Source organism: Rhipicephalus microplus, chromosome 4, assembly GCF_043290135.1.
Source record: "Rhipicephalus microplus isolate Deutch F79 chromosome 4, USDA_Rmic, whole genome shotgun sequence".
Lineage (NCBI taxonomy): Eukaryota > Metazoa > Arthropoda > Arachnida > Ixodida > Ixodidae > Rhipicephalus > Rhipicephalus microplus.
The window spans coordinates 19575589-19603216 of record NC_134703.1 but is presented as its reverse complement, the minus strand read 5'-3'; the positions used below and the strand labels follow the sequence as shown (position 1 = coordinate 19603216).

Sequence of the window (27628 nt, the reverse complement as noted above, 5' to 3'; positions counted from 1 at the left end):
TCGCCTCTTATTTTTTTTAACACGTGGACAATGTTAGCATTAAGCGTTTAGCCTATCAGGATATCGCGTTTTTTCGGTGGCCAAATGCTATTACCTCCGCTTTCGCAGTTTAAAAACTCACAAAATAAAATGAAATCATTTAGTTAGTTGTCACGTGGTGTAAGGCAGTACTGGCGTGCGAGTGCATGCATGGCAAAGCGGGGTATACGAATCAATTCTCAACTGATATCCCTTGTGCATGGACCAATCGAGAGCTTACATTTCCTCTTGACGTCACGAGATCGAACTGCTGGCGTCACGAGTTGTGCGGAAGAGAGGGGAAACGCCTGGAGAGCATAACTTGCTCGGTTTTTTTTTTTGTATTTTTCAGAGGTCGTTTAGTGGCCCTTTAAACTGTCAGTTGCACGCCTTTTTCGCCCTTGCAGCTGACGTATACGCTTAAGCGGGAAAGAAAGATGGATGGAAAGGGGGGCCCTAATGACTTTCTTTCGGCCGAAGTTTCGCGCGGCGTGATATGTTAATCTGCTATCGACCGTCACGTGAGCGCGCCGTTCTGTTGTCGAGGGCTTATCTAGGTGGTGTTGGGGCAGCGCGCGCGTGCGAATGGCGGGGGGTGGAGGGAATCAAAGGGCGGGTACTGCACCTGCCGCCTCGCTTTATCTCGTGGCTCTCCCGAGCAATGGCAGCTTGCGTGGCGCGCTTAATGAATGCGCGCCGAACGCCGGCAGGCTGGCGACGCTCGACGTTTACTTGGCTCGGTTCTGCCCTTGCGATCGTGCCTAGAAAGCGTGCGCGTATATAGTCTGTTATATTATATAGTGTGCGAATAATTAGTACAGAGCGCTTCTCTTGCCTTGTTCTTCTTTGTGTTCATTCATTCATGGGTACTTAGAGGTGCGACTCGTTGACCTTGCGGAAGTATAGGAAAATGCTGGATTACTTTTAATCATGATGGTGGCCCAGAATCTCACGGGCAGCAAGACGAACCAATCATAAGAGCTACAATTCTTGAATGTTCTTTTGAAGAAAAGATAATTGTAACTATAGCTTCATTCTTTTGTTAAGGCCGTGAGAGCCACCAGTTAACTGGTACGGAAATTAATGTTGATCGGAATGGAAAGTAGAAAAAAAACGATGCCGGTCATTCAAAACGTAGTCAAGTGGTCGACTCAAGGCTATAGAAAAGTGTGTGCAAGCTTACAGAAATTCTGTAGTTGTCACTGACGTACATGCCTATACATGCACGTGCTGAAGGCGTCATCGGGCGTGGTCAGTAGACGGTTTACTTAACAACAACAACCTTGACTCCACCAACCTATGATGAACCATCTGGCCCGGTAAGCAATGCTTGTTAGCCCATGTTACGTATCTTGACCGGTTTGGTTAAGGTATATAGTTTCCGAGCGCTGCTGTTATGTAAGTACCGCGCCTTAGCCAGCGCTTGGAGCAGCGCTGTTTGATGGCGGCTTCATTCATAGACAATTTTGGTAGTCATGAATGTATGTAGTGTGCACACATCGTGCACCGTATATGCAAGTTACCCGTGCTGTTACTTGTACCGCTCCCACCACGTGACATCCGCTGTAGTAACCGTTATAGCTCACAGGTGGTCCCTGTCGAGACTAATTGCAGCGGGCGGTTCCTCGCTTGCCCCCAGCGGCGAGCCTGATTAATCACTTTTATAGTCTCCTGTTCAGACTTCCCGGGTGCTATAATAAGGCTTGTATAACGATCGATCAGATCCGCACTCTCGGGGGATGCATCTACAAGTGGTCTGGTACCGCGATGTACATGTGTACTGCCTTTTTTTTTTCAATCATTTCCTCGAACTCTTCATAGTTTGAGCGCTTGTATGCGTTGATTGTGCTTTGCATAGGTGATACCCCCTAGTGGAGTAGCCATGCGGTTAACCCCGCCGTGGTGGTCTAGTGCGTGGTTGCTGAGCTCGGCTGCTGACCCGCAGGTCGCGCTATCATATCCCCGCTATGGCGATTGCATTTTCGGTGGAGGCGAAAGTGCTTGCGGCCCGTGTGCTTACATTTGGGTGCACCTTAAGGAACCCCAGTGGTTGAGATTTGCGGAGTCTTCCCCTTCGGCGTCTCTCATAATCATGTGGTAACTTTGGGACGTTAAACGTCAAATATATTATTATTATTATTATTATTATTATTATTATTATTATTATTATTATTATTATTATTATTATTATTATTATTATCCATGTGGTGATATCCGTTACAGGGGCCTAATTGGGTGTGGAAAGGTGTCCAAGTGTCGGAACACCCCAACAAAATGTTTACCGCTCCGTAACAGCCTCCATTTCCCCCTCCCTACGGAAAAACAGATTTCCTTTATTAATCAAGTCTGCAAAGTCCCGCGTGCACTCGTTTTTCTACGTATATAATACAGGGACCATATCGACTAATCCTTCAGAGATGTGATGAATATATTGTTTCTCTGCATTCTCTGTTTTCATTTTTTTACCTTATAACAGCGCCGTATAACATTATCAGTAAAAAAATTTTCTGGCTATTCCACTGCTTGGGAAGAACTGAGGGGGCTGCTTTATTTGCTTCGGACGCCGTTCTAACCTCTTCCCTTTCCCTGTGTCTCTGTTTCCTTTCCCTGGACACTGCTTCCGAGATACGCTACGCGTGCCCCGGGCTGCTTGATCTCGGAGGTCATGATCAAGGCGGACATCTGAACTATCAATCAGCGCTCGGGGCATACGGTGCGGACGAGCAGGTGCACGCACCCCGGCTTGTCCGGCTGTCTGGCGTCGTCCTTCGCTTCTTTCGATTCCGTATGTGTCGTCGCGTTCCGCTTGTCCCGTGGAGAGAGTCCGAGAAGGGCTACTACTACCGGTGCCCAAGGGCCAGTCGCAGGTCACCGCTCGTAAAGATTCGCCGCTTGATTAGCGAGGAGCACTGGCAACAAGAAGGGCGCGCAGTTGCGTCACCGGGTGCACCGTGTGAACCGCGCTTCGGAAAGCGTTTTATGGCGGACCGCGCCGCCGCGTGAAGGACGCGAGTCTCCTCGGCCGTCCCTCGTTACGCCTGCCTCTTGTCCGGTTGGTTTTGGGGTTCTCAAGCTCCGTTCAATGCAGCCCTCTTTTATTTATTTATTTTCAAATTTAATCGTGCTCTCACCAATGACGACAACGATAAGGTTGCGCAATACGATAGGATGCGCTGCTTTACCGCTGGGCTGTTTCTCTTGCTGGTTTTTTCGCATATTTTTTTCCTCGCTTTCTTGTTGGACGAACCTGACAGACTTCTTCCGGCGACGGAGCGCTTGAGTGAGATTCTTGTCTTTGCCACCGTGTCGCTTGCGTCACTCTCCCACGGCGCGAGTCGGCCCGGATGGACGCCCGCATCGCCCAGGCGCGTCACGTCCGATCTCGTTTGATTAAGGGCTCCGTGTCAACGTGCCACGGCGGTGTGAATGCGTTGGCGCTTTGCAACGAGGAAACGCGGACTTTTGACCTATATACTTTGTCTTTTGCTGTGTTTATGTGGTTGGTGGCGTATTTGTCAGATTTCGGGGGCAATAACACTCGCAGCCCACATGTGGCGATAAAATGTACACTGGTGGACTCTGAACATTCGTCGCATTGGGTTACATGTAAAAGAGCTCTCGTAGCGGAATAAGGAACATAGCACAGTTAACGTTTAAGGTTTAGAGACCGCAAGACACGAGAAAGTGCTTGATATTCCCGCCGCTTCGTCTGCAAGCCTTAATTGGATTTAGATTTCCGGCCTGTTAAAAAAAAAAAACACTCTGGAAACACGCATGTTGCATTTCGACCAAATGTAACCATACATGGCTGGTTAATTAAAAAGTTGCTCAGACCTACTGCTCTCTATAACCGTTTTACGCTGATTGAACATACGTCCTTCACAAGGAGAGACGCACCTTGACATTTTTTTCTTTCTTTCTTTTTTCTCATGAGTATTAACCCAAACAATGTTGATGCAGATGAACATGGAAGCATGCATGTCGACGCATCAGCATTCATTCTTTTAGTCTTCCTTTCTGTGCGATTGTTCTGCCACCTTTCCCGCCATCCAGAAAAAATGGCAATCTTTAAACGCGTAAACGTTTCACTTGTACCGTTGCTTTAATTGGCGCGTGTGTCCGAGAGTAACCGCCCGTAAGCCTTGTTATTAGGCCCAGTCTGTCAGGAAAAGCGATATATTACCGTGAGATTGAAACATGTTTTGCCTTCCCCCGCCGCCATTCCACCTTCTTATGCCATCTGAAATTAATAACCTGTAGGTTTATTAACGCTAAGCATAATATGGCTAGGCAAGAGAAAAATCTGGAGGTCCTATTTGCGCGCAGAACTCGTGTCGTCATGAACGGTTATGTGTCATAGAAATTGGGATAGCCTATACTCGTATATACTTACCGCCAGTCCACAAACCAATTGAGGCCCCGCCGTGGTCGTCTAGTGGCTAAGGTACTCGGCTGCTGACCCGCAGGTCGCGGGATCGAATCCCGGCTGCGTTGGCTGCATTTCAGCCCCGCCGCGGTGGTCTAGTGGCTAAGGTACTCGGCTGCTGACCCGCAGGTCGCGGGTTCAAATCCCGGCTGCGGCGGCTGCATTTCCGATGGAGGCGGAAATGTTGTAGGCCCGTGTGCTCAGATTTGGGTGCACGTTAAAGAACCCCAGGTGGTCTAAATTTCCGGAGCCCTCCACTACGGCGTCTCTAATAATCATATGGTGCTTTTGGGACGTTAAACCCTACATATCATCGTGGCGGCTGCATTTCAGATGGAGGCGGAAATGCTGTAGGCCCATGTGCTCAGATTTGGGTGCACGTCAAAAAACCCCAGGTGGTCGAAATTTCTGGGGCCCTCTTTTAATAATATGGTGGTTTTGCGAGTTAAACCACACATATCAATCCTTCATTAAGAAATTGAGCAGTCGTCCGCTGTGAAAACCGTGTCTACCGTGGATGTATAGTAAATCCCACCATTAACCGCTGACTCGCCAAAGTTGAAGGAACTATATAAGGAACACACAGGATATTTCACTAAGCTTCGTTGCCTTCGTTTTGGGGCATTGCCACTGGGACGTCTGAGGTCTCTTATGAGGCTTGTAATTTTAGTTAAGCTACCAAGCGTGTGCGATTTCAATGTCTCTTTAATAAAAAATCGTAAATTAATTTTAAGAATATGCTAAAATATAGCATATGCATCCAACATTGTCCTGGTCATATCAATACAGCTGTCAGGTCTGCTCAAAATTGCAGAACTTCATTGATACATTGTTTATTTTTACTTGTTTTTGTTATTTATTTATTTATTCAATATTTCCTATTTCTTTATTTATAAACACTCTCGAAGTTATCGAAATAATATGGTATGTAATCTTGGGTAATCCCGGAGAGTGGGTATGTGCCATATTTATTGTTGAGGATGGAAATCAACAAGCAAGCGGGTGGCAAACGCCAATAAAGATTTTTAAACAGACGTAGCTGATAATTGTGTCCGCAAGCTCTGGCTTCGCAGGTTTACCATCTGTACGGAGTGCTTAGGCGATGAGTTTTGTCAGTCGCCTGCAGTCAGTATATGCCATAAGTAAACGCTGAGAAGGAGGTGAAGGAGAATTAATGAGTGAACACCTATACCTACTTATTAATTGTTCCGTGGTGAATCCTCCAGAGTGACTGTGAGCCATTCATAAGTTCAATCATCATCATCATCATCATCATCATAAGAAGAAGAAGAAGCAGAAAAGCGACACCGTGTGGAATGCGGACTGGTACAGATCAGTGATCATCAAAATTTTCGTTCTAAAATGTGTAACGTTTTAATTTTATAAGTTCCTTTGACTCTAAAATCGAGTAATTCTTTACAAGACCACACTATTATTGGCCGGTCCCCCGCGGTGGGTATGAGGCCAAACATAGGTTCAAGCCAGCAAGCAGGCCTACTTTTGTGCCGAAATACAGCGTCGGTTGTGCCAGTTTGTGAGGACGGCCAACGCTGCGTCGCTGCGCGAAGCCAGTGGCACTGGACGACACGCTTCGTGAACGGTGCACGTGCTTGTGTAGTGTGCTGCGTCGTTGCCAGCGACGCGTCATCAGCAACGATAGAGCTGCCCAAGATCGTGCGGCGTTGCTTCAGCGCGGAATGCCTGACGCACGCCGTGTCGACCGAAGAGCTTCCCGACAAGCCCTCCACGTAAGTGGCTTCGGGAACCCCGCCGCTGTGTCTCTGGTTACCGAGCTCCGGACATGACATCTTGTACCGGGTGTCTGGAGAATTAGAGAAAGCAGGTATTCGCGCGCCACCTGCTGCGCTCTCTTGGTGGCGAAAGGCATCTTGAGATACGTAGAAGCATTAATAAGGCAGTAATTATAGGAATTAACACAATTAAATTTTTAACCAGTGTAATATAAGTGGTGTAGTCAGGTGGCCGACTTCCATAGCCACTTGTCCAAAATAGTCCATAGCCACTTGAAGACTTCTAAAAGTCGGCCACGAATAATCACCGCGGGACGATGAAATTTGACTAATTTAGCAGGCGAAAGCAAAACCGACGCACCAAACAGTGCCTCTATCATTAACTTCGAAAACACCTTCAACGACGACACCGTTTCCCTCGCCTATCAAGCTTCTATTAACATACTTCGTTTCAGGGCAGCGCTTTCTTGTCGCATGACTGATTATCGACGCTCGCTTATCCTCCTCCCCCCGATGCGATACAAACAGTGTCGTCATTGGGGAGCGTTTTCAAAGTGAATGGTAAAGTGGCTATGGACTATTCGCAGGAAGCACTTGAAATCGCCCATTTGACTGGACCACTTATTTCCGCTGGTGAAAAAATTAATTTGTTCTTTATAATTATGGTCGTAACCGTTCTGTGCGCATCTGAAGGTGCGTTTTATCGCAGGGAACGCCTCAGGTAGCACGCAGAAAACTTCTTCTTGTAATTTCTCGATTATGGTGGACACATTTCTTAAAACATTTCGTAAAAATTTCCCCAAAGTATAAACGCAGCTAGGAAACGAAGTGAACATGGGTTCATCACTGTACGCTGTAAAACGTAACACGGAGTTTGTGTTTGGCTACCAGTTATCGCTGTTTAATACCGCGCATGCAGGCCGAGTATTTTCCAAGGTGGACGTTATATAATGCGTGCTGTCAGTAATTTTTTTTTCTCGATAAAGTAGAATCGTATGTTATATATTGGCTCTATTGTATTATCGGCTTTTGCTGTGTACTTTTTGAATGCGTTCTTTCATTCATATATTTATTTTGATACATACAATGTTATAATGTGCTTTACAGAAGAGTGTTCCTCTTGGTTTGAAATGTATACGCGAGGGCGAGGATTCCTGTCACCAAAGTGCAATTTTATTTCCCTAACGCAGGTTCCTTTGACCTGTCTAGTGAATGAAATTTCAGTCCATTCAAATGTGGAAATAATTTGAGAAGTAGCTTCTGGTTTCTTGTTGGTGCCTCTCGGCCTACCGTTCCCGCTGCCGTCGTGCCAAGCGTCGCTGTGTGTTGCAACATCATTACGCAGCGCGTCGCTCTTTTTTTTTTCTTGTGCGCAGAGAAGTCTCTGTCATTGCTGCCTCATTATCTTGCGAAGCGAGTGCCTCGTTGCGCTTCGAGAACGAGATCAAAAGTAAAAAAAGTGGGAGGCCGGCGGGCGCTCACCTCCAAGGACGTTTTCCCGCAGCACTAGCGTATACGGCAGTGAAGCGAACAGCTGTCGGAAGAGAAGGTGCCAGGAGAGGTAACTCGAGGAGGGAGATAGAGACGGGAGGAGAGAAGCATCACGACTGCGTCTTTGTTCGGACGGCGGCGGCCGTGTCATCTGTTGACGGGGACGCAATCGAGGTCAGCGGTGAGCTCGCCGCCGTGGCGGTGCTTTGAAACCGACACCGCGGACTGCCGTCAGCGCTGGCGCCGGGCGCTTTCTGTCCCACTGTTGCTCTCCCGTTAAGTCGCAGCAGTGACGCGGGCTGATCCACGCGGGCAGCGCACTTTGGAAGACGATGCGCGTGTGCCGGATATCCGACACCGCAGACCCAATGTTCTTTGTTGCGAATCGGGCCGCGTTCTTTGCTTCCTCCGCTTGTATAGCGATAGCTGTTGTGCGGTGTCAGAGGCGGTGGCTGCTTCTGAATCGTTGCTTCTACTGTCTTGCTTCCTATGCTGAGGAACTGTCTCCACCATCACTGCTCGTGTCCCCTTGAGCATTTCCCCCCCACTTTCTGTTATTGGCGCTGATCTTAACGATATCTTTTCACCTAATTCAACATTTCAGGGGTAGGTGCCGTCCTTAGGCGTTCACTTTGCGCAGAGGAGTTGCTTAATAGAAATGAGGCGGCTACATTTTGCGTGAATTAAAAACGTGAAATATCGCACGACATCATTGTGCATCTTAAATGTGTACTTGTGCATGGTCATTGTCCAGGAACGTTAGACATTTAGTTTACTGTTGCACTTCTATTTAGAGTGTCAGCGAATAGTCGGGGTGGACTCTAAAGTTCAACCTTCTCTTGATTCATTCGCAATTTGTTATAGTTTTCGGCAATTTTTGTCTCGTTTCATCGAGTCCAGAAGTATTGCGCAAGTGTGCGCAGGACCGTTTCGACGTCGCTATACTGCTGCACACCTACAGAACAACGAATGACTCGTTGCGCGTGGAGTGTTCTGCGTAGACCGCACGGTTGCGTGTGCACGGGCGCGTTTTTATCCCGTTCGAGCCGCGCCAGTCGCGCTATAGGAAGGAAAGGGGCTCGGTGTGCTAGCGCTCGGCCTTCCGGAACTTGTCGAGCATATCGGGGACGTTAAGACGGAAGTCGTGGCTGCGGGTGATCATTGCGGGTGACCGCTAAGCTGACCCTGCGTTCTCAATTGGCGCAGGATATATATAAAAAGTGTACGTTATCAGGACACACTATTCTGTATGGCTGCCTGCCAGGCTTTAATGCGTGCTGCCGTGCACCCTGCTGGTGGGCCTTGTATATATAGCGCCTGTTCCTTCGCAGAAGCGCGTGAATGAGGATGGAGCCGTGCATGTTTGTTGCAACCGTAAAACGACCCGTGGTGTCCGCGCTTCAATCGGTGGATGCACCCTGACAGGAACTCCGGACGCGTGTCCCTAGTTGATTACTTGTCCCTGGACGTGTCTCGAACGAGCTCTACACGTCGTCAAGATTTAGGAATATGCCGTTATTGTAAGCGGTAAATATTCCCGCAAGGCTCACCTGATCAGGTAAAACGGTCACGCTTACCGAAGGCCTGTTTGTGAATGGCACGAAAACAGGGCATTTTTGAATGTGCTTTCATAATGTTTGGTAGTGTTGCAAGTTCGCTTTCGGTCATACACGCCTTTGGTGTCGAAACCTGACGTAAAGAGGGATGAATGCTGAAATGTTCCAACGCATTTGAGGATACGGCACTCCGCGAGCTGTCTTAACGTCTTGAGATGCCACCATTTGTCGCACGATGCTGTGATGCCGTCAATGCTGGCGTCAGATGCCCAGATGTATAGGACACGCCGAGTGCATTTTCTTTCTCCGTCATCTACAGCAAAGCGCACAATTTTCACACCGCTTCCTCGTTCATACGTTCGGCCAGCATTGACAACCGCATCTTCATGGAAGACCACGTCTTCGAATCACTTACAAGGGACCCCACTCTCGACGTCTACATTTTGTGTGCGGGTCATCATTGCTCTCTTTGTAAACTTAGAACAAAGGGCACGAAAGTGTGCATCGGGGGTCACGTCCTGGTACGGTATAGTCGTCGCCCGCGATTGCGGATGAACAAAGGAAATGGTGGACCGCTACGCACTCGCTCGCGAGCAACTTTTGCCACCTGTCCCGAGCATCCGACCGCTAATAATAGTAGCCGGGCACCTCGAATCGGGTCGTGCCACCGCGTAGCACGCCTGCGCGCATGGCCACGACACCAGCAGATTGCGCCGCCCGCAGCACTCGCTTCCTGGTCCGAAACGCGGCTCTCTCGGCGGAAATACTGCCGCAAGTGGCGCGCGTCACTTTTGGGAGCACTCGGTATTCGTGCACGGCTGTCGTCCTCTGGCGCTGCATTTCGTGAGGCGCACGTTGGCCACGGCGGGCGACTGTCTGCAGTCGCAGGTAGAGGCGCTGTTCGGTCGTGGTCTTTTACGTTGCCTCGATATAACGAATGTGTGAAGGGAAAAAGGGGGGTGGGGCGCAGCGGTCCCCACTGCCATCAGCTGTCACGTCATAAGCAGCGGACCGTTGCGGCCGCCTTTTAGGAGCTCAACGGTCCCCCTATATGACCGAGCGCGCGGTGGTACTAGCGCGGTGGCGGCAAATGTAGCGGGTGCTCGTCCGTCCATTGCTGATGAGGTCACAGCTGACGGCCTGCGGCGGCGGCTTCCTCTCATTGTCCGCAGAGGAGTTGGCATACGTGTCGAGCCGTCCGCGATTTCTTGAGCGCTTCTCAGCTGTCGTCGATCATTTTGGCGTGCACGCGTGGGCTTGGCGTCTCGTTTGACACCTTGCACACTTTCGTCTCTTTCGATAGGACGTTCGTTGTTATATCTGTTACTGCGGTCGCTGCATTTTGGATTAGCAAGGCCTGGAGATGTGTGTGTGTCTGTTGCGTCCCTTCGACATGATAAATGCGCGTTGTTGTTGTCCCGTTACGCTTACGAGCTACCGCAGTGCATTCGTTTAGTTTATCGCTTCTCACTTGACACGAGCTTTGACAACGCTGCTTTTCGTTTCAGCTGTAGTTGCGTGCACCGTCAAAAAATACCGTTTCTTAACCGCCCATACAGTACGCTTAATACATGCGTACATAGGTCTCGAGTGGGTTCGTCGTCTTTGCCTATTAACTGTAGCAAGTGTGTCAAGGATAACTAACATGGGAAATGACAGAACCTTGTTGTCCGCTTGAGCGACTCACTCCCACTGTCATTGACAAAAAGCGATTGTGAACGATAGCGCCTTCTTTGCGAACGCCGCCGCGTTGAGCGTTATATATAAGCACACTCGATCTCTAAGATTTCCGCAAACTAGTTCTTTCGCTGGAACCATGCAGCGAAACAACGTGACACGGAAGACTGAATTCAATGCAGATTATTGCCGCAACGCGTACCTTAGCGCAAAGAGATTGTCACGGCTTGCGCACGTGCTGGTGAACTGCGACGAGCAAGAGAAGCTTCGGTCGCTAGCTCTTCCGTGTCATCTACAGAACCATCCAGGAAGAACAGTCTGATCGTTCGCCTTTTGGGTGGCATTAACGTCATAGAAACGGGCTCTAGCTGGAAATCATCAGTGGGAATGCGCACGCTCAATCGTAGCGCATCTCACAGTCCGTACTTTCGGAGCCGCTGTCGTAAAAGCCGTCTCGCCCTCTCCACTGAACGCGGGCCGTTAAACTCGAGCTGCGCCCGTCCTTCGTGCACGAGCGATGGTTCGAGGTATTGCCTTGTATTCCTGTCCAAGTTTAGCGGTGCCGGTTCACGCCCGCGGCTCAATCGTTGCGGACCACCGAAGAGGCAGCGTGCAAGCGGGTCCCTCTCGAGCCCGGCGTATCGCGGATAGCGGCCGGTTTGCCGCCAAAAGTCGGTGGCCCGTGCATGCTTCCATCGCGCTGGAATCTCGGGGGCGTGCCTCCTCGATCGTAAAACGCGCGGCTGACGGTGGTGCTTTTGACTTAACGGTGCCGCCGCCTGAGCCGCTTCTAAATTATACGAGGCGCGCCTGCGTTCCTGTAACAGTGATGTACGGTGTACGCGCGGGTCTTCCCTCTCGAATTCGTCTATATGCGTTTTACGCGATGCCTTCAGACTCCCGCTCCACCCGTGAAATGGAAACAACGCTCGCTGAAAGGGACAGGGGAGAAAGTGTTTATTTAAGTGAAGGTCTGATGCCGGCAGCTTTTTCCCGGAAATGTGCAGCTGTCCACAGGAATATCATCTTCTCTCCTTTGGCGGTTGTCGCACGACTTTAATGTCGACGATAACGTGACGTGTAATCCAACAACGTTTTGTTAATATTTACTCTTCGATTCGTATACGACCTAAGTTGTAGTGTATACCTTAAAAAAAAAGAAAACATGACACTTCGTCGGCTCTGCATCGACACATTGTTGTGAAGTCGGCCTGCCCCGTTTGCGATATTCCCGAGTGTCGAACGCTATACGAATTGAGCTCTATGTATAGGCTCGTAATGGAAGAAGCATGTTTGGCGGAATATTGCGTGCACTTCTTTTTCCTTCGGAGCATTAATTTTAAACACTATATCGTGTGATCTTCAATTCAGCTATTATATTTATTTATCTGCCGGTTTTCAAGTCTCAGTCTGTATATGTGCATACTTCGAAAGACCATTTCGATGGTTTTGTGGAGTTTTATTGAAAATTGTCGTGGCTTGCTCACACTATAGGAAACGACATAGCGGCTGCCGCATAGCAGTTGGGAGACGTGGCGCCAAGTTGTGAACGAGGAGGAAAAAAAAAAGAGGGATACAAAGGACGCCACCTTCATTCTGACCCTTATTTCGTCTTCTCGTTCGTAACATTGCACCACGTTTTTCAAGAAGCGACGTTGCTTCGTTGACCTACATGTAAAGCATGTCCATTTGGCAGCAGCCCGATGAGGTGCCATTAGGTGAAATGTGGTGGCCACGAGGCCGTAAAGTCCTCGAACAGCGTTCGCCAACTCCATTGGACCAGCGATCACTTCGCCGCTCTGTAGTGTCTTTAACGGCTTATTCTTTGCTGGGGCAGCGCGCAAGAGCCGTCTTTTCTGGCATATATCTTTTCTGACGGCACCTTGCAACAGCTCCCTGGAGAGTAAAGTCTGTTTGTCTCTCTAAGTACGGGTCCGTTTTCGCCAGCCCTCCATGGGGGCGCCGTGGGAGTCGAAACGATTATAATGTATTTCGCAGCTGGTACGGCGCTCTTTCCTCTGCTCGGTCCCACGTTTCGGTGACCGCATATAGACCTTATCCCGAGTCGGGGGGCAAAGCGAACGGCTTCGTAAGCGAGCGCTGTCCATGGGATCGCTCTGAAGCTGTTCTCGAGCAGACGCCGTAAACGATGCGTGCCGGTCACGACGACGAAAACGCATTTACAGAAATGCGCTTCGGTACGGCCGTCTCTGGCCGTTTCCTTACATCACCGGCGGTGATCGAGGCGCGCGTGTGTATACCGACGAGTGCGTTACGGCTATCCAGCTGTGTGGTCCTCGGTGTGATTAAGGATAAACGGAAGCCTCGACATACCTGCGTGCTCGTCGAACCTAACGGCGCAGCGTAACGACCCACGTACTTCCGTACGCGGCTCAGGGCTCGCTAACGTTATAGGTTTGGCGTGTATAGCTCTCTGAGAAAACGAGTAGTATGTATATACCGCAATATGGATGCGAGGCACGGAGCTCACGGTGTGATGCATTTGTTGGAGGACGCGGTGAGCTGAATGATGCTTTCTGCAGCGCCACAATTTTAGTTGAAGTCTCGGTTTATGTGTCGTTTACGTGGCAGGCCTGAACTTTTAAGCGATTAACATGCGGTGATAGTAGCCTCTTCAGAGCGTCACTATAGGGCTCACACTCTTCGGTCTTTTAGCGTTGCCGTTTAGCTCAGGAGTGTGAGTAGGAAATGCTGTCTCTGCCGATTTCTTAGGACGTTGGGTGAGCCGCCTATCGGCCGATGTGCTCGAGCTCTCCACCGTTTTGATCAAAAGTGCTGTAATAATTGTTGCCGGTTTAGGGTCCCCAAACCATGACATGATTGTAAACGACGCCGTATTGGAAGACTCTGGAAGAAATTTCAACCACCTGGGGATCTTTAACGCGCACTTCACTCTAATTGCTCAGGCTTTAAGCATTCACGCCTCCATCGAGAATGCGGCACGTATTTCATCCCACGAGGCTGCAGGCGAGCACCAAGGGCCCGCTGCGGGTGTTTTCGTCAAAGCGTCGTGTTTATACGTGTTAATGTAAATTTTGCATATGTAGTCACATTCAGCGCTTTAGTGCATAACAAAAACGTCAGTGAAATGGTTGTTCTTAAACGCGATTTACGGAATACTTAGCGTATACCATAATCTCTGGCTGCCTACACTGCAGTTTTCTGTTTGCAACGACACTGAGCCACTGTTACATACGGTGTGTCGGTCGATTCGTATGTATACTGTAGCTTTCGGTGTTTCGTGGCCATGCTTTTTTATCGATCACAGAATGTGAATGTGACCATGTATTTCTCCTGTGCCTTGCTTCTCCACACTCTCCTAATCTGTCCACCGTTCAAGTGGCAGCAGATCGCACAAGGCATTTACACTCCGGTCACCAGTAGAAGGCCCGTTTGCTTGACTGATCTTTAAATATATATTTCGCAAAATAAACAACTTCTTACTATATGTACTTTTCCGCAGGCATGCGCAATAGTTCGTATGTGGTGACATTGAAAATAACTTTTTTTTTCCTTTGTATTTGCGAGCTGTGGTCACCCCAGAGCGCGCTCAGCGCAGATGGTGCGACATATACGTTCGTACGGGGCCAGCTGGTCAGCGGTGCGCTTTCGTCGAGTCAGAACCCGGTGTTCGAGCACTCGCTCCGTCGCACAAGTGGCTGTCGTTGAAACACAAGTGGGTCGCCCTTTCCCCAACGGTATTTCTCTGCGCTCCTCTCAACCGCTTAGCCGCAAATGCTGGCCGGATATCAAGCTGCTGCCTCAGCTGCTGCCGTGCTCGCCTGGCTGCCATGTAAACCGCTGGAGCAGCCATGCAGGGTCGTTGCTCTTCCCGTATGCTCGCGGTCGAAAGATTCGCGCGCCTGAGTTCGTGTGCCTACATTACGCTCTTGGGTTGTTCGTGGTGCAGCAATCACCTTTGATATATACTCCTTTCGTATATAGGGTGCAAAGTGACCGGCGCCCGCCCTGCATTGGACGTTACATTCTCCCTCCTTCTTCCGTGCGTTTCTCTTTTTTTCTCTGCCCTTATACATGCTTCAGAGGGCGTGGTCGTTTCCGTATTACATGTAGAGCGCAGCTGTTATAGAGACGATGTAAGCCGATTCGTCTACCCTGCTTTCCCTTTTGACGTTCTTTTTTGTCCTTTTCTGTTGTCTGTCTGTTTAGGGAAAAACATATATCTAATCCCTCCAGCTTATTTATGTACAATAAGCGATCGTTGATGACGCGTGATTGAATATCCTACGGGTGCTGCTTGATGCCGCCGTTTCCTATGGAACCTCTTGCTAAAAGCATTGTGGATAGGGATACATTTTTTGGGAGAAAATCATGGGGTTTGGGAAGTAAAAAAAGGGGGGGGGGGGGGTACCTGAGTTTGTAGCTCAGCAGTTCAGATGGCGGGATGAAGCACACTCAGGGCACATCGCAGACCAAGGCTAGCATTGTCGTCTTGTATGCTTTCTGGTTGCAGCTCTTCGAACCGGGTGTTGCAACCACCCTTTCGTACCCTTGTGCGTATGTAGTCTTTGTTACGGAATCGGCGTAAGGCAAATTTCTCGTGAAGCTGTATAAAAGTGCTCGTACATGTCTTCTGATCCGTTTTGCAACGATGCGTGCCCAAGCGTCCTGTCAAACCAGCCACATGTGAAACTTCCTGGCAGCGGATAGAGACAAAGGGCGCGTGGCTTCGCGCATCGGCGCGCCCACTTTCTCCGTAGTGAGGCGGTGTGGGGTCATGTCTTAAGGAGCACAGTTTTGTAACTTCCGGTCACCGTGACATGCGGAAGAGGGAAGTGACTTGAGCAGAAAATCCACGTGTCGTCGTGGTTAACTCGACCTCTGGCAGAAGTGGCGCTAGCGAAATGGCGAGAACCGTGAAGCGGCATGGCGCAGGTTGCTGTCTCGTCAGAGACCAACCACTGACACTGGCAGAATAACTATGCTTATGCAATGCTATAGGCAGTACTTCTCCTTTCGTTCAAGTTTTACGGTGTTGTGACGTCATCAGTGACGTTTATGCTCGGGTAACGCGACACTCCCGGATATGAAGGCGACTTTGATATCCGCAGTTAAGCTTGGACAAGTTGAGCGCACAAAAGAATACAAACAAGCAGGCGTAGTAGTTGGCTCCGCTCTAATTTGCCATGGTATAACCCTGTCGCGTTGCTTCGGCCGAGCTCGAGGTCGCGTGTTTGAACGCTGCCTTAACGGATGTGTTTCAGCGCGAATGCAGCTTTAGAAAACGCCCGTGTGCTCACATAAATGTGCTCGTGAAATGCAGCCGCAGTTTGTCGAGATGAATCTGGCGTCTCTCACTACGGCGTGTTGCATTGTGATAACGTGATTTCAGCACATGAAGCCTAAGCATTTTTTTAAATCTCGCTTAAATATAATTTTTCTCTAGGCGCATAATCGCAGTGAATATGTCTAGTTTCGTCGTGACCTTGCAGACTACAGAGACGCGGCATGCGACACTCCTGCAGAGGCATTACAAGTTGTATTACGTACGTGTTAACTGGTTCTTTATACATGTACCATCCAAAAACGTGGGGCATCTACTTACTTACACACACACACACACACACACGCACGCACACACACACGCACACGCACGCACGCACGCACGCACGCGCGCGCGCGCGCGCGAATCACCGCCATATTCAGAAAGAGGATGACGTTAGAGGAGCTTGCTCGGAAGTCCACCAGGCGCTTCTTCGCGAGGAAGGTTTGTCAATGAGCTGGCGCCTGATGTGTACAGTATGTTCCGCGGCCGGCACTGCACAGTGTTAGCCACATCGATCGACACGTTAATCACCTGCATGCCCTTTTATGCCATACTGGCCGCTGCCTTGAGTCAAATGATCGGAAATGCCTAAAGCTCATAAATGGCAGACATGAAGCTATCAGGCGTTCTTTAATGGCGTTGAGAGCAGGCAGGTGAGGGGGCTTGGGGGGGATATCGGTACCCGGGCGTAACACTCATCGTATGAACTTGTCACGTGCTGCCATGCCTGCGAAGCGACGAGAACGAAGTGGACAAAGTCGCGAGGAGGCGAGCGCGCGGGCTATCGCAAACTAACGCCTTGTATAGGAAGCCTCCATGTGCGCGTGGGCGCGCACATGAAGGCTCTTTAACGGTGGATGGGTTGATATGGCTGTAGCCTTTAGATTGGGTGACAGCCAACGCCACCTAGTTGTAATACTTAGTGAACCAACAACTAGGTTTATCATTTTTTTTCCCTGTAAATAGTGATGTTGAAAACTGGTACATTGCAGCGAAGAATTTAATTTTCACTCGTGCCTTGATTTTAGCCAACAGTCAAATAACCTCCTTCTAGTTATTTCTACCCGCTTAAAGTCTATTTTGATCTCGCTGTCCCTAAACCCCAGTGCTTTGAAAAACTCTGCGCCATCATGCTGAACTACAGGGTGAAGCCATTTACAGAACATTATCAGGTGTTCGGAAGTTTCCTCCTCCTCTTCACACGCACTGCATATCGTGTCTACCTTTTCGTATTTCGTCCGATAAGTCTTGGTTCGCAATACTCCCGTCCTGGCCTTAAACAGTAGAGAACTACCCCGAGTATTATCATAGATCATTTCCTTGGCGATTTCCTGCTTAAAAGTTTGATAGATATCTAGTGCGGACTTTTTAATCATGCCAATTCTCCACATGTCGGTCTCCGTTTCCTTCACCTTCTTCTTAACCGGTAGTTCTTTTTTTTTGGTTTGGCCCCCTGCTCTTTTCTAAGTATTTACCAGTCAACTTTCTGGTTCGCTTCGTCCATTTTGTATTGCCCAACGCTCCTCCCCCATTTCTCTCAATCGCTTCTCAAATTTTGTCTTGCTGCTAGCTTTCCTTCCCTCAAATGATGTTCATCCCATATCGCCTTGTACTCCCTGATTTGGTGTATTTCCGTGAGCTCCTAAAGCAAGCCTGCGTATTCCACGTTGCTTAATTTCTAATCCTGCTTGAGCCTTTGATCTCATGCACAAGACCGCATTGCTAAAAGTCAGACCAGGAACCAAGGCCACTTTCCATATTCCTCTCATATCATACCTATTGTAATTCCACATCGCCCTATACTCCATCACCGCTGCATTCCTGTTACTTTTAGTCGTTACGTATATTTCGCGTTCCCTTGGGTACTCGGTCCCATTGCTTATCCATACACCCAGATATTTGTATTTATCTGTTATCTCTAGCGTGACTTCCTGAATCATAAGCTCCAACCTTCATTATCATTAAAATCATGACTGGTGATTTTTCTTTATCGAATCTGAAATCTAACCTATCTCCCTCATTGCCGCAGATGTCTATCAATCTCTGCAAATCTTCCTTGTTGTCGGCCATTAGCACTATATCATCTGCGTACATCAATTCTGGTAGTGCCTGTTCAATAAGTTTTCCTTGTTTGGAAAACTCATTTCCTTGTTTTGAAAACACCCTGGGTGCCGGCCCGCCATCTAGTGGGTATTGTTTTAATCACCGCTTTGAGCGTTGAAGTGTACCTACATCGGCAACTACACCGGCAACACTGGCGTATATGCCGGCTGCCTATGACGCCGGACAACGCGCCGGCATTAGAAGCTTGCCGACAAAGCTGGAGGAGCCGTTGGTGGCGTTTACACAGAATCCCGCAAAGCGGTGTAAGTAACTTTGCTCTCCTCGGTAAGGTTATATATACAAAGTCCAGCGGTCACCGCTCTCTGTTTGAGATCTACTTATTTCAACGTCGTGGTAGAAAAAAATACATACAATAGTCAAAGCGAACTGTTTGCAGTCACTTAGAAAAAAATGAACATATTCGTTACCGATTCAAGGCGACCAAACAGACCTTTTTTTTTGTGTGTGTGTCCTATGCATTGCCTACGTACTGACAGTATTCTCTGCCGTTTTGTGCTGCAGGAACGCCGAGACCGGGACGCGGTTCCCCAAGCTTGGAGAATGTGCCCACTTCCACTACGACATGATGGACCTGGGGGTAGTCCAGGTCAGTTTGCCTCTCTTTTCTTGCGTGAGCTTCATGTGTGAAGAAGTCGGGTCACCGGCTTCTGTCGCCTCGCAGTGCGCGTGTAGCGAGGAAAGCAACTTAGCCGGAAAGCGAAATCCCGCACATGCATGTTTAGTTGTGGTTGTGCATTTGGTATTTTCTCTCTGTTGTGCAAGCACAAGATCACGCGGTGCCTGATATAGAACGTAGTGGAAAGCTGAGATAATTACATGATCAAAAGCGAATAACCAGTTGAAGAGACAGTGTACGTAATGCTGGCGTTGAGTTTCTAACCCGTTGTTCACACTGCATATGAGTTTCCGCAGAACTCATTTGCGGTATGCAGTCTCCATGCGCTTCGAGTTGTCGCTCAATTCGTCGTCGCGCTGCCAATGGCTCGCTGCTTAGTTAGCTCTGTCGGTATATAGAACGAGCACCTCTGAAAGGTGTTGAACTCAGGTTTGATCTTGAGGATCAGTTTTGGGTCAACAAAAAAGCATTTTTGTTTTTTTTCCAAACAAAATAGCGTGGATTTCCTTGCAGTTTTGCGCTACAAACGAGTTGTTGTCGATTTTTCCATTCCAAATCATATACGCCTCGGTAGTGATCCCTGAAATCCCTTCAGCGGAGGAATCTTGTCTCATCGCAAGGTCTTTGTCGTTAGTGCGGGATAGGAGCCATGTCTGCGGCCCCGTCGTGGGTTCAGTTGTCCAGGGAGAAGTGGGCAGCGAGCAAACAGTAGGCGGTCGTCAGCCTTGCGGCTCTCGGTAGCCGTCGCAGATGCTTATCTCTCCTCCTCCTCCTCCTCCTCGTTGCGAGAAGAGGAGACGTACGAGCTACTGCAGCTATTTGCTCAGTGCTCCTTCCCGGCTTCCGCCACGGTCTAGCGTCGATGCTATCGCAGCGGACGGCGTCGTCTCTCGTTATGCGCGCTTCGGGGCTACGCTGAAGCCGCGTGCGAGCCATTGTTGTCGGCGCCGACGACGAGGGGAAACCCAACGGGCCGCGGCGTGATGAGACACGGCGCGCGAATCTTTTGTGGTCAGGCCGCTGTCGGCCCTCCGTGCCCCTCTCGCCTCGCTTTCTCCTTTGCTAGGGGCTGGGATTGTGAATGGCGTCGCGGGCGCCTGCTGCCGCGATGGAGCGACGTCGCGGCGATTAACACAGTGCTCAGTGCCTTCGGCGAGTGTTCCGCTCTCTCGTCTCGCTTTCCTGCGCACCGCGGCGCTGACTCTGTGAGCGCGACCCGTCGGCTTCCGACTCGCAGTTTTTCCTGACGACTGCCCTCCCCTACCCACTTCCTTTCTTACAGCGCGCTGTCCGATCTTTCTTTCTTTCTTTCTTTCTTTCTTTCTTTCTTTCCTTCCTCCTTTCATTGTTCCTTTCTTTCTTTCTTTCTTTCCGCTACTTCCTCCGGTGTTTGGTCTAGGGAAGTCCACCTACGCTCGGCCACACTGCACCGCGGCCACCGGCTCAATCTCGTCCCCGTATTTACCGAGCGTCTCTCTCTGGCGTGTCGGTCCCTGGATCTCGTGGCTTACCATGCAGTGATGTGGCCTATCCGAGTCATCGGGCATGCTTTAGCTACAACAACAACAATAACAACAACAAACAAGCAGCATTGTCTTCAGAAGAGGCAGGCGAATTAAGGTGACTGCGGAAAGTTGGCTTTTTGGCAACACACGCGAATGCGGAGCAGTTGCCCGCCTTACGGGCGCTCGTAACGCGGGCAGCAATACTGGCCGGTCGCGCGCCCGAGTTGGTCAACAAACACGCGTGCGAGCCACTCCCGGCAGTGTCCATATTTGCGCAGCACTCCTCTGGCCGGAGAAAATGCGAGCACTTTTTTTTTTTTTGACGTCCCCGTGTATGTATATGCTGCTCGGTCGTTCCTTGGGTCCTAGCGAACCTGGCGCTTTTATCTGATGGCGTCGCCCCGCCGCAATCGTATAGTGGCTAGGTTACTCGGCTGCTGACCCGCAGGTCGCGGGATCGAATCCCGGCTGCGGCGGCTCCATTTCCGATGGAGGCGGAAGTGCTGTAGGCCCGTGTGCTCAGATTTGGGTGCACGTTAAAGAGCCCGAGGTGGTCTAAATTTCCGGAGCCCTCCACTTCGGCGTCTCTCATAATCATGTGGTGGTTTCGGGACGTTAAACCCCACAAATCAATCAATATCTCACGGCGTCCACTGCGCGTGCTCTCTCTGTATAGTCGAGCGATTCGGCTCGTTTTGTTGGTATCGCAGCTGTGCATGCTTGTTGCATGCTTTGAGATGGGATGAATAACGGGCTTTTATAGCCTGTGCTTCATCGTAGTGTCATTTGCATAGAATACTGCTGGGCATTGCTATTTGCGATGTTCCACTAACGCCTGAATCATAGTTTGAAATGCGTTGCTCTCCGACAAGTGTATGAGCCTTCAAGAGAGCTCCTTGATAACTATGAATAGTTACCTCTGTTTTTCGTTCAAAGTGCAGCCGAATGGGACCTTCTTAAGGGAAAGGAACACGTGTTTTCCTTAAGATGGTAGAAAATGAAATAGTGCGTTCGGCTTCCACGTTGACACGGGAAGATTACAGTGTACGCCAAAGATATTTGCTGAAACTCGACCAGTGCTTCGAACGACACCGCCTAACGAAGCATCAAAGCGGGCTTGCTAGTGATTTGTTTCGAAGCGCGCAACAAGGAAAAAAAGAAAAAAAGAGAATGAATAGCAGAAAGATAGTGCTTGTTTCTGCTCTCTTTGTCCTCCATGCGGGTTCTTTAAAAAAAAAGTATTTTCGAAACCTGTTTTGGATAAGAATTCTTTACTAATCCACTCTATACCACTCTAACTTTTCGTAATGGAGATAAAAAAAAAGGGGGGGGGTGGCGCGTGGCATACAGCTTAGGAAGAAGTCAATGGACATCGACTAGCGACATCCATTCACCGTCCCCGCTGTAGTTGTCTCTATAATACTGTCGCGGTCATTTCGTCCTACTGGTGCTCCGTCCGCCTCAACGAAGAAAAACGCCAGCATATCGTTGAGTGTGGTGAAATGACCGCGTGCTCCGCGGAGGACGCTTATTGCCGTTACAGCCGCGCTGCTGTGTTCCTTCCTCGTCAGTGCATCGTCCAGTGCCCCGGTGGCTTCGCAGCGAGCTTGTATAGCGCTCGCGGTGCTTCCCTGCGAGAGCTTCTATCTTGGGACTGGGCCACCGGCGGTATACATACCCGCGCTGGATGTGCACTGTTGGCGCTTCTCTCGCTGCTGCAAAGGCGAGGCCCGGCACCCTGCCGGTTGGCATCAGCAGATGGCTGGCTTGCAGCGTGACCCGGGTTCGCTGCCTCCCGCCCCCTGGAGAGGTTCCAATATCAACTCCCGTTTCTCCGCGCTCTAGAAAGTGTCTGTCGGCGTGCACACACGGGTGTTTTAACTTTCCGGCGTCTCCCGATTCGCGACCATTCCGACACCGGCAGGGAGCCTAGCAAAATACCGCTGGCCAATGACCGGGAGAGCGTCAGCTATAGGTGGCACATTCGTGGTCCCCCTTCTTGGAGATGAGTGTGGGCTGTCAATTTGCACGACAAGAAAGGGAGAGGGTGAAAGCAGAAACGTCTAGCCGTTGCATTCTTCTCCTCGCGGTATGGACTGTATTTTACGCGTGTGTTTCGGGGCAGCTATATATTGAGTTCTATAGCCTTGCTGCTCCGTATCATGTACAACCAATCTAGCCGCTTTCGTAACGATTCGTTTTTTCTTCACGCAGCAGTAAGTGAGTCACCCTGCGCGTATACGATCTTCTCTGCAAGTTCCAAGTTGAGCGTGGACCGGTTCCTCGTGCGGCATCATTAAGGCTCATGATCCACGCTCCTCAGAAATTACGCGTGTAGGTGTTCACGGCGCTCTAAATCTTAGCGATTTAAAATTGAAAAAAAAATAAAATGTGCTAACCACCTCTAAATAATTTTTCGGACAATCATTGCCTGCGTTCTCACGACCTTCCCGGCGGCGAAGCGAGTATGCGAGCAAGCTCTCGTCCCATCGCGGTGATTGGACGCGGTTCGTGAGAGGCGTTGTCTTGCTTTGTGTGGCGTGAGTGCGTTGACGGCTCCGCGGTGTGCTTAAAGTGGAGGGGGCGTGGTCCGATATCAGCTTTGCGGCAATGTAGAGGGCGCGTGAGATGCTAAGGGCGAGAGGTATGTCCAGCTGTGTAGCCTGGGGAGAAAGAGATGCGCGCGCGTTTGCCTACGTAATCTGTCTTCCTGCGCGGGTTCTACGAGCGAGAGCTCTCGGTCGGGAGAGGAGCGCGCCCTGTAGCGCTCTGGAATGCAGCCGCGGTCAGCGGCATTAAATCTTGATTACGCTGCCGCCAGGATGAACTCAGGGCACGCGCTACGTTTGGCGCCGAGCAAACCGGACTGGCTCCTCTCGGGCGGGCTGCAGCCCCCGAGGCAGCGGCCGCAGTGCCTGCCTTGGCCGCTTGTGTTCATGGGAGTCTGGACGCGAGCGCAGGCGCTCCACTGTTCAGCCGTTTCGTTGCCGTGGCGACTGCTTCGGGAATCCTTTCGTGTCGTCCTTTCGCGATTTAGCTCCGGTGGTGCCTCGAGCACATTCAGTAGCCCTTGTACTATAGTTCCTGCGTGTGAAACGGGAAGCACATTACACCAGTGTAATTTAATGCGGTGTACAGTGCCACTGTTGTCTGTGAAAATTACAGTGAATCGGCCGGTCTAATTTATTTTCTGTTTTTTTTAAAGAAGTGCAGGCAGACGACTGCGTGTGTTCATGCCGCGAGCTTAATCGGACCGTGTGCTATACACGTGACAGTGGGAGAGAAGGACGATAGGAAGAGGGGGATAGAAGCGAGATAGGAAGCGATGGAGATAGGAATGGGAGACGCCAATTGGTCGTTGTGCTTCGCAGCTTCAGGTATAGGTTTCGTGTCGCACTTCGGGTACTTTGTGCCAACCTTAGTACACCGTAACCTGCTTGTGCTAAGGACAGTGCATGCTTACAGTATAGGGGCAAATTGGGACTCGATGAGCACCCTGTTTTGCCCTGATACCGTGATAATGTGGCTCCATATGTATGGCGACCCAAATGAACGAGACGTTTCTATTTCTCGCGCTTTGTGTTTCCAGTAGCGATGACAAACAGCTTACCATCGTACCACACACAACTATCTCTGCTACGGGACCGTATTAAGGCGTCGTACTTTACCCGCTTCGAACGGCAATTATTGAAAAAAAATTTCCGAGGTAACACGTGGTATAGGTCTCTCAACGTCTGCGATGCAGTACAATATTACCGTGCTCCTCCATAACCGCGTCCTAACTGTGTTATCTGTGCTTATTCAATGGAGTAGAGTGTGCGCATCAGAAGGAGACCTTTGTGCCAATAGCTCAGATAACGTGTAGAATCGGTCTTCGATAAGAGAACGCATGGTTGATCTGCGGAAGCTTTTCTTTCCGGGTGCGAATTGCTAATGCTTTCCGAGAAGAGGCAGCATCACTTGTATTTGGTTGCACCAGACGAAAAATACACAGGAACCGCGCCTGTGCAACGGTGCCCTTTTGGACGCTTCACCCCCGTAATTCTAGAACGTCCCTTCACTCAATGCTTCACCTTCACTTGAGAAAGCCGATGGAAGCGCCCTCTGTAGGCACGGCATGTCACTGCATATCAGCGATAATGTGGCGCGATTCACGAGCAGCGCAGCGTCAATTTCAGCCTAGCAGCGGCGCAGTGCTCAACTCTGTCAAGTGAAAGGTGGAAGTCGAGTCGATGATTGTCTGTGAATACGGGGGTCAGTCGCGCGTGTATCGAAGCGCGTAACGGTTTCCGAGAAAGTAATCCTTCTCGTTTTGGTGCTCGCGTGTGCGTTCAAGCTGCTCCGTATAAAGACGCAAGCAGCCTGGTGTAATGTATTCACCGTCACGACGCCCGCGCCTCGAGACGATGCCAAGGATGCGTCGTTAAGCTATAGCGGGTGTTTGGAAAACGTGGCTGTATGCAGGACGGGGCAACCGGAGCTGCGGTATCTTGCCTTTGCGCCTTTTGTTTTTTGGCTCTTGCATTTATTGTAGTGTCGAGAAAAGCAAAATGGGTGGGAGGACGACGCAGCTTATGCGGTTACCGACGCGGCTAATCGCGTGCTCGAGGATGCATACCCCGTGGGCCGCCGGCGGAGCTGTGTTTCGATTTTTAATGTCGGTGCCAAGCTTGTTTCGTGCTATAAACGTACGTGGGCGGCTGGGGCAACGTGGGATGGCTTGCCTTAGGAGTGTAACCGCGACCTGGTGTTTTGGTTTAACCTAACCCGCAAGCGTATCCTACTAGGAGGTCTCGCCGAATGTTTTCACTGAAAGTGGCGGGCGAGAAGGGTTAATTGGGCTGCTCGTTACTCGACGTTGCCGAATGCGAAGACGTTCAGATGTGGTTCTGTGAGAGGCGAGATCCGGAATGCTCTGCTGCGCATTTGTGTGTTTCCGCAGCCGATGCAACGATAATACTGTGGATGATGGTTAAAAGAACGATGCAGAGAAAAAAAAAGAAAGAGGTTAGTGGCTTAATGGGGCCTTCTTGGCTGATGCAAAGCAGAAAAGAGGAGACGCTCGTTGCAACAGAGGAGTTTGGAGCACGCGCACGATCCGCTGTGCTCAAACGTTCACTTGGTGGTGATCCATCACGCTGGCAGCCCGGTCGGCAACCATGGGCAGCCCAACCGGCTCCTTTGCGCGCAGAAGGGTCTCCCAATCCTCCGAGGTCTTGAAGGGCTCTAGGACCCGCGGGGTCCGGAGGATCCGCCGGGCAGTGTGAGAAGGTGTAGATAGCAAGATCTGGGGGTGAGGAAAAGGGGTTGATAGTGCGATAAAATGAGAGGAGAGTGAGTTTGTAGATGGCGCCAGGTTGGTGACTGTCGGTTGACGTGGCTGATAAACAACAGCGCGGAGGATTCTTTAGGTGCGAAGCAGCGGAGTTCAATTCGCTGGTGTGCGGCGTGACCACCCTTACTGCGCATGCGACAACTCCTCTCCGCGCAAGGAGAGGGGAGAGTATTGACGCATGCGCAGTGGGGGAGCGGATGGTCGGCGAGGGCGCTCTCCTCATTAGAGTGAGCACTAGGAGGCGAGAGGAAATGGGAGAGCGCTGCCTCCGCTTCGTTTTTCCTCTACCGCTTATCTCTGCGCCACGGCTGTTCGCTCGTATATAATGCTGAGAAGGTTCGCCTTGCTCCACGAAGGGCTGCAGAAATGAGCGTATCTTTCTTCAACCAACCACCACCACCACCATACAATGGTGCGCTCACTCGCTCCGTTGCACTCTCTTAGCAGCGCTGGGTGTTCACTTTGCTGCACACCCGCGGTAATCCACTCAAATGAGAGGGTGGTAACATAAGCGGTACACAACATATACACTACTCCACACACAAATGAAACGTACGCGGGAACATACAAAGGGAAACAAAAGTGAACACCAGCGCTGCTTCGCATCCCCACACGGTTCCCTTTTATCGAGAGATGGTGTATTTTTCGTTTTGTCCTGGACACCGGACGTTTTACCTCGAGCTTTAAGCGATCTTTCTTATAGAAGTGAAATTACTCTTTCACGTTTCCAATATCACTGTGCTTGCCGCGAGGTAACGCTTGGTGAGCGAGAAAAAAAATGCTGGCAGTGACGCCATGATATTCCCGCACCAAACGCAGCTGGCGCCAAAGATTTTGCTTGCATCTACTAGCTCCTGCGTAGTTTATTATTAGTAGAAACGTAGTACATTGTCCTCTGAGGGGGTCATAGGCCCAACAAGTTTCGGAAAATTTCGTTGAACCAGTGTCGCCAAAATGCGAAAAAATAACCTTTGAATACCGCGACGTCTCACGCGGAAATCTAAAAGTAAACATGAAATTTTTGTCCGAATTTTCTCCCCTAATATTAAACTTATGATGGTGAAATTGGGCGGCATGAAAGCTCTCAGACTACAATTTACCTATATAAAATTATATATTGTTTCACATCAGTGTCTCTTCAGGACACTGGTGGGAAAAAGTGTCTTTGAGATGTGTCTCGCTTGTTAACGCTGAATTTCCGCCTATACGGAACAGGAACCATGCTTACCACTGCGTAGTCGCGACGAAGAACGGACTTGCGAAGCGGTTGTGCCTGTTGTCATAATCTAGTCTCAGTATAGAACTTAGAGGACACTTAAACTTAACATTCAAAAGTATGATATAAGGCGATAGCGTGATCGGGTCGTGTGCGCATCACCTTCTGAACTGCTCGTCTGGCTTCCTGTTTTCGGTGCATGCCGTGCCCCTAAATGAACGAACAACTGTGCACGTAACATTGGCCCCTTCAAACTATGCCTACTGAAAGTTCAATTGCCCACTAAGCCATCATTTTACCTTTTGCGAATCGTCGAAGGACACGCCAACTTGCGCAGCTGCCCACTTTGTTGGCACTTTTGCTGCTACTGATTATTAAATATGTCTGAGCACTTCGTAATGAAGGGACCTTTCAAACATGTTTTCATGCCTGGCAGGATTCGACGCTTCTCCCACGCGATATTACATACGTCAAGAAGACTTCATCCACTACATGGCAGTGATATTGTGTTTTAAACAATTGCGTGGCTTCGTGGCAGAACAGCTGCTCGCCACGCGGACGGCCTGGTTTCGATCCTCACTCGGACCGAAGATCTCATTTTTTTT

General features: G+C 50.0%; 1 protein-coding gene across 2 annotated transcripts in view; it reads left to right on the top strand.

The window, feature by feature from the left end:
* The window catches only part of CdGAPr (GTPase-activating protein CdGAPr), a 156779-nt gene that overhangs the window by 67080 nt on the left and 62071 nt on the right, over positions 1-27628 (top strand). For both annotated transcript variants that reach the window (XM_075892241.1, XM_037422459.2), the window contains exon 3: positions 18853-18937. In XM_075892241.1, the coding sequence (XP_075748356.1) occupies positions 18853-18937 (85 nt within the window). The remainder of the gene's footprint in view (positions 1-18852; positions 18938-27628) is intronic.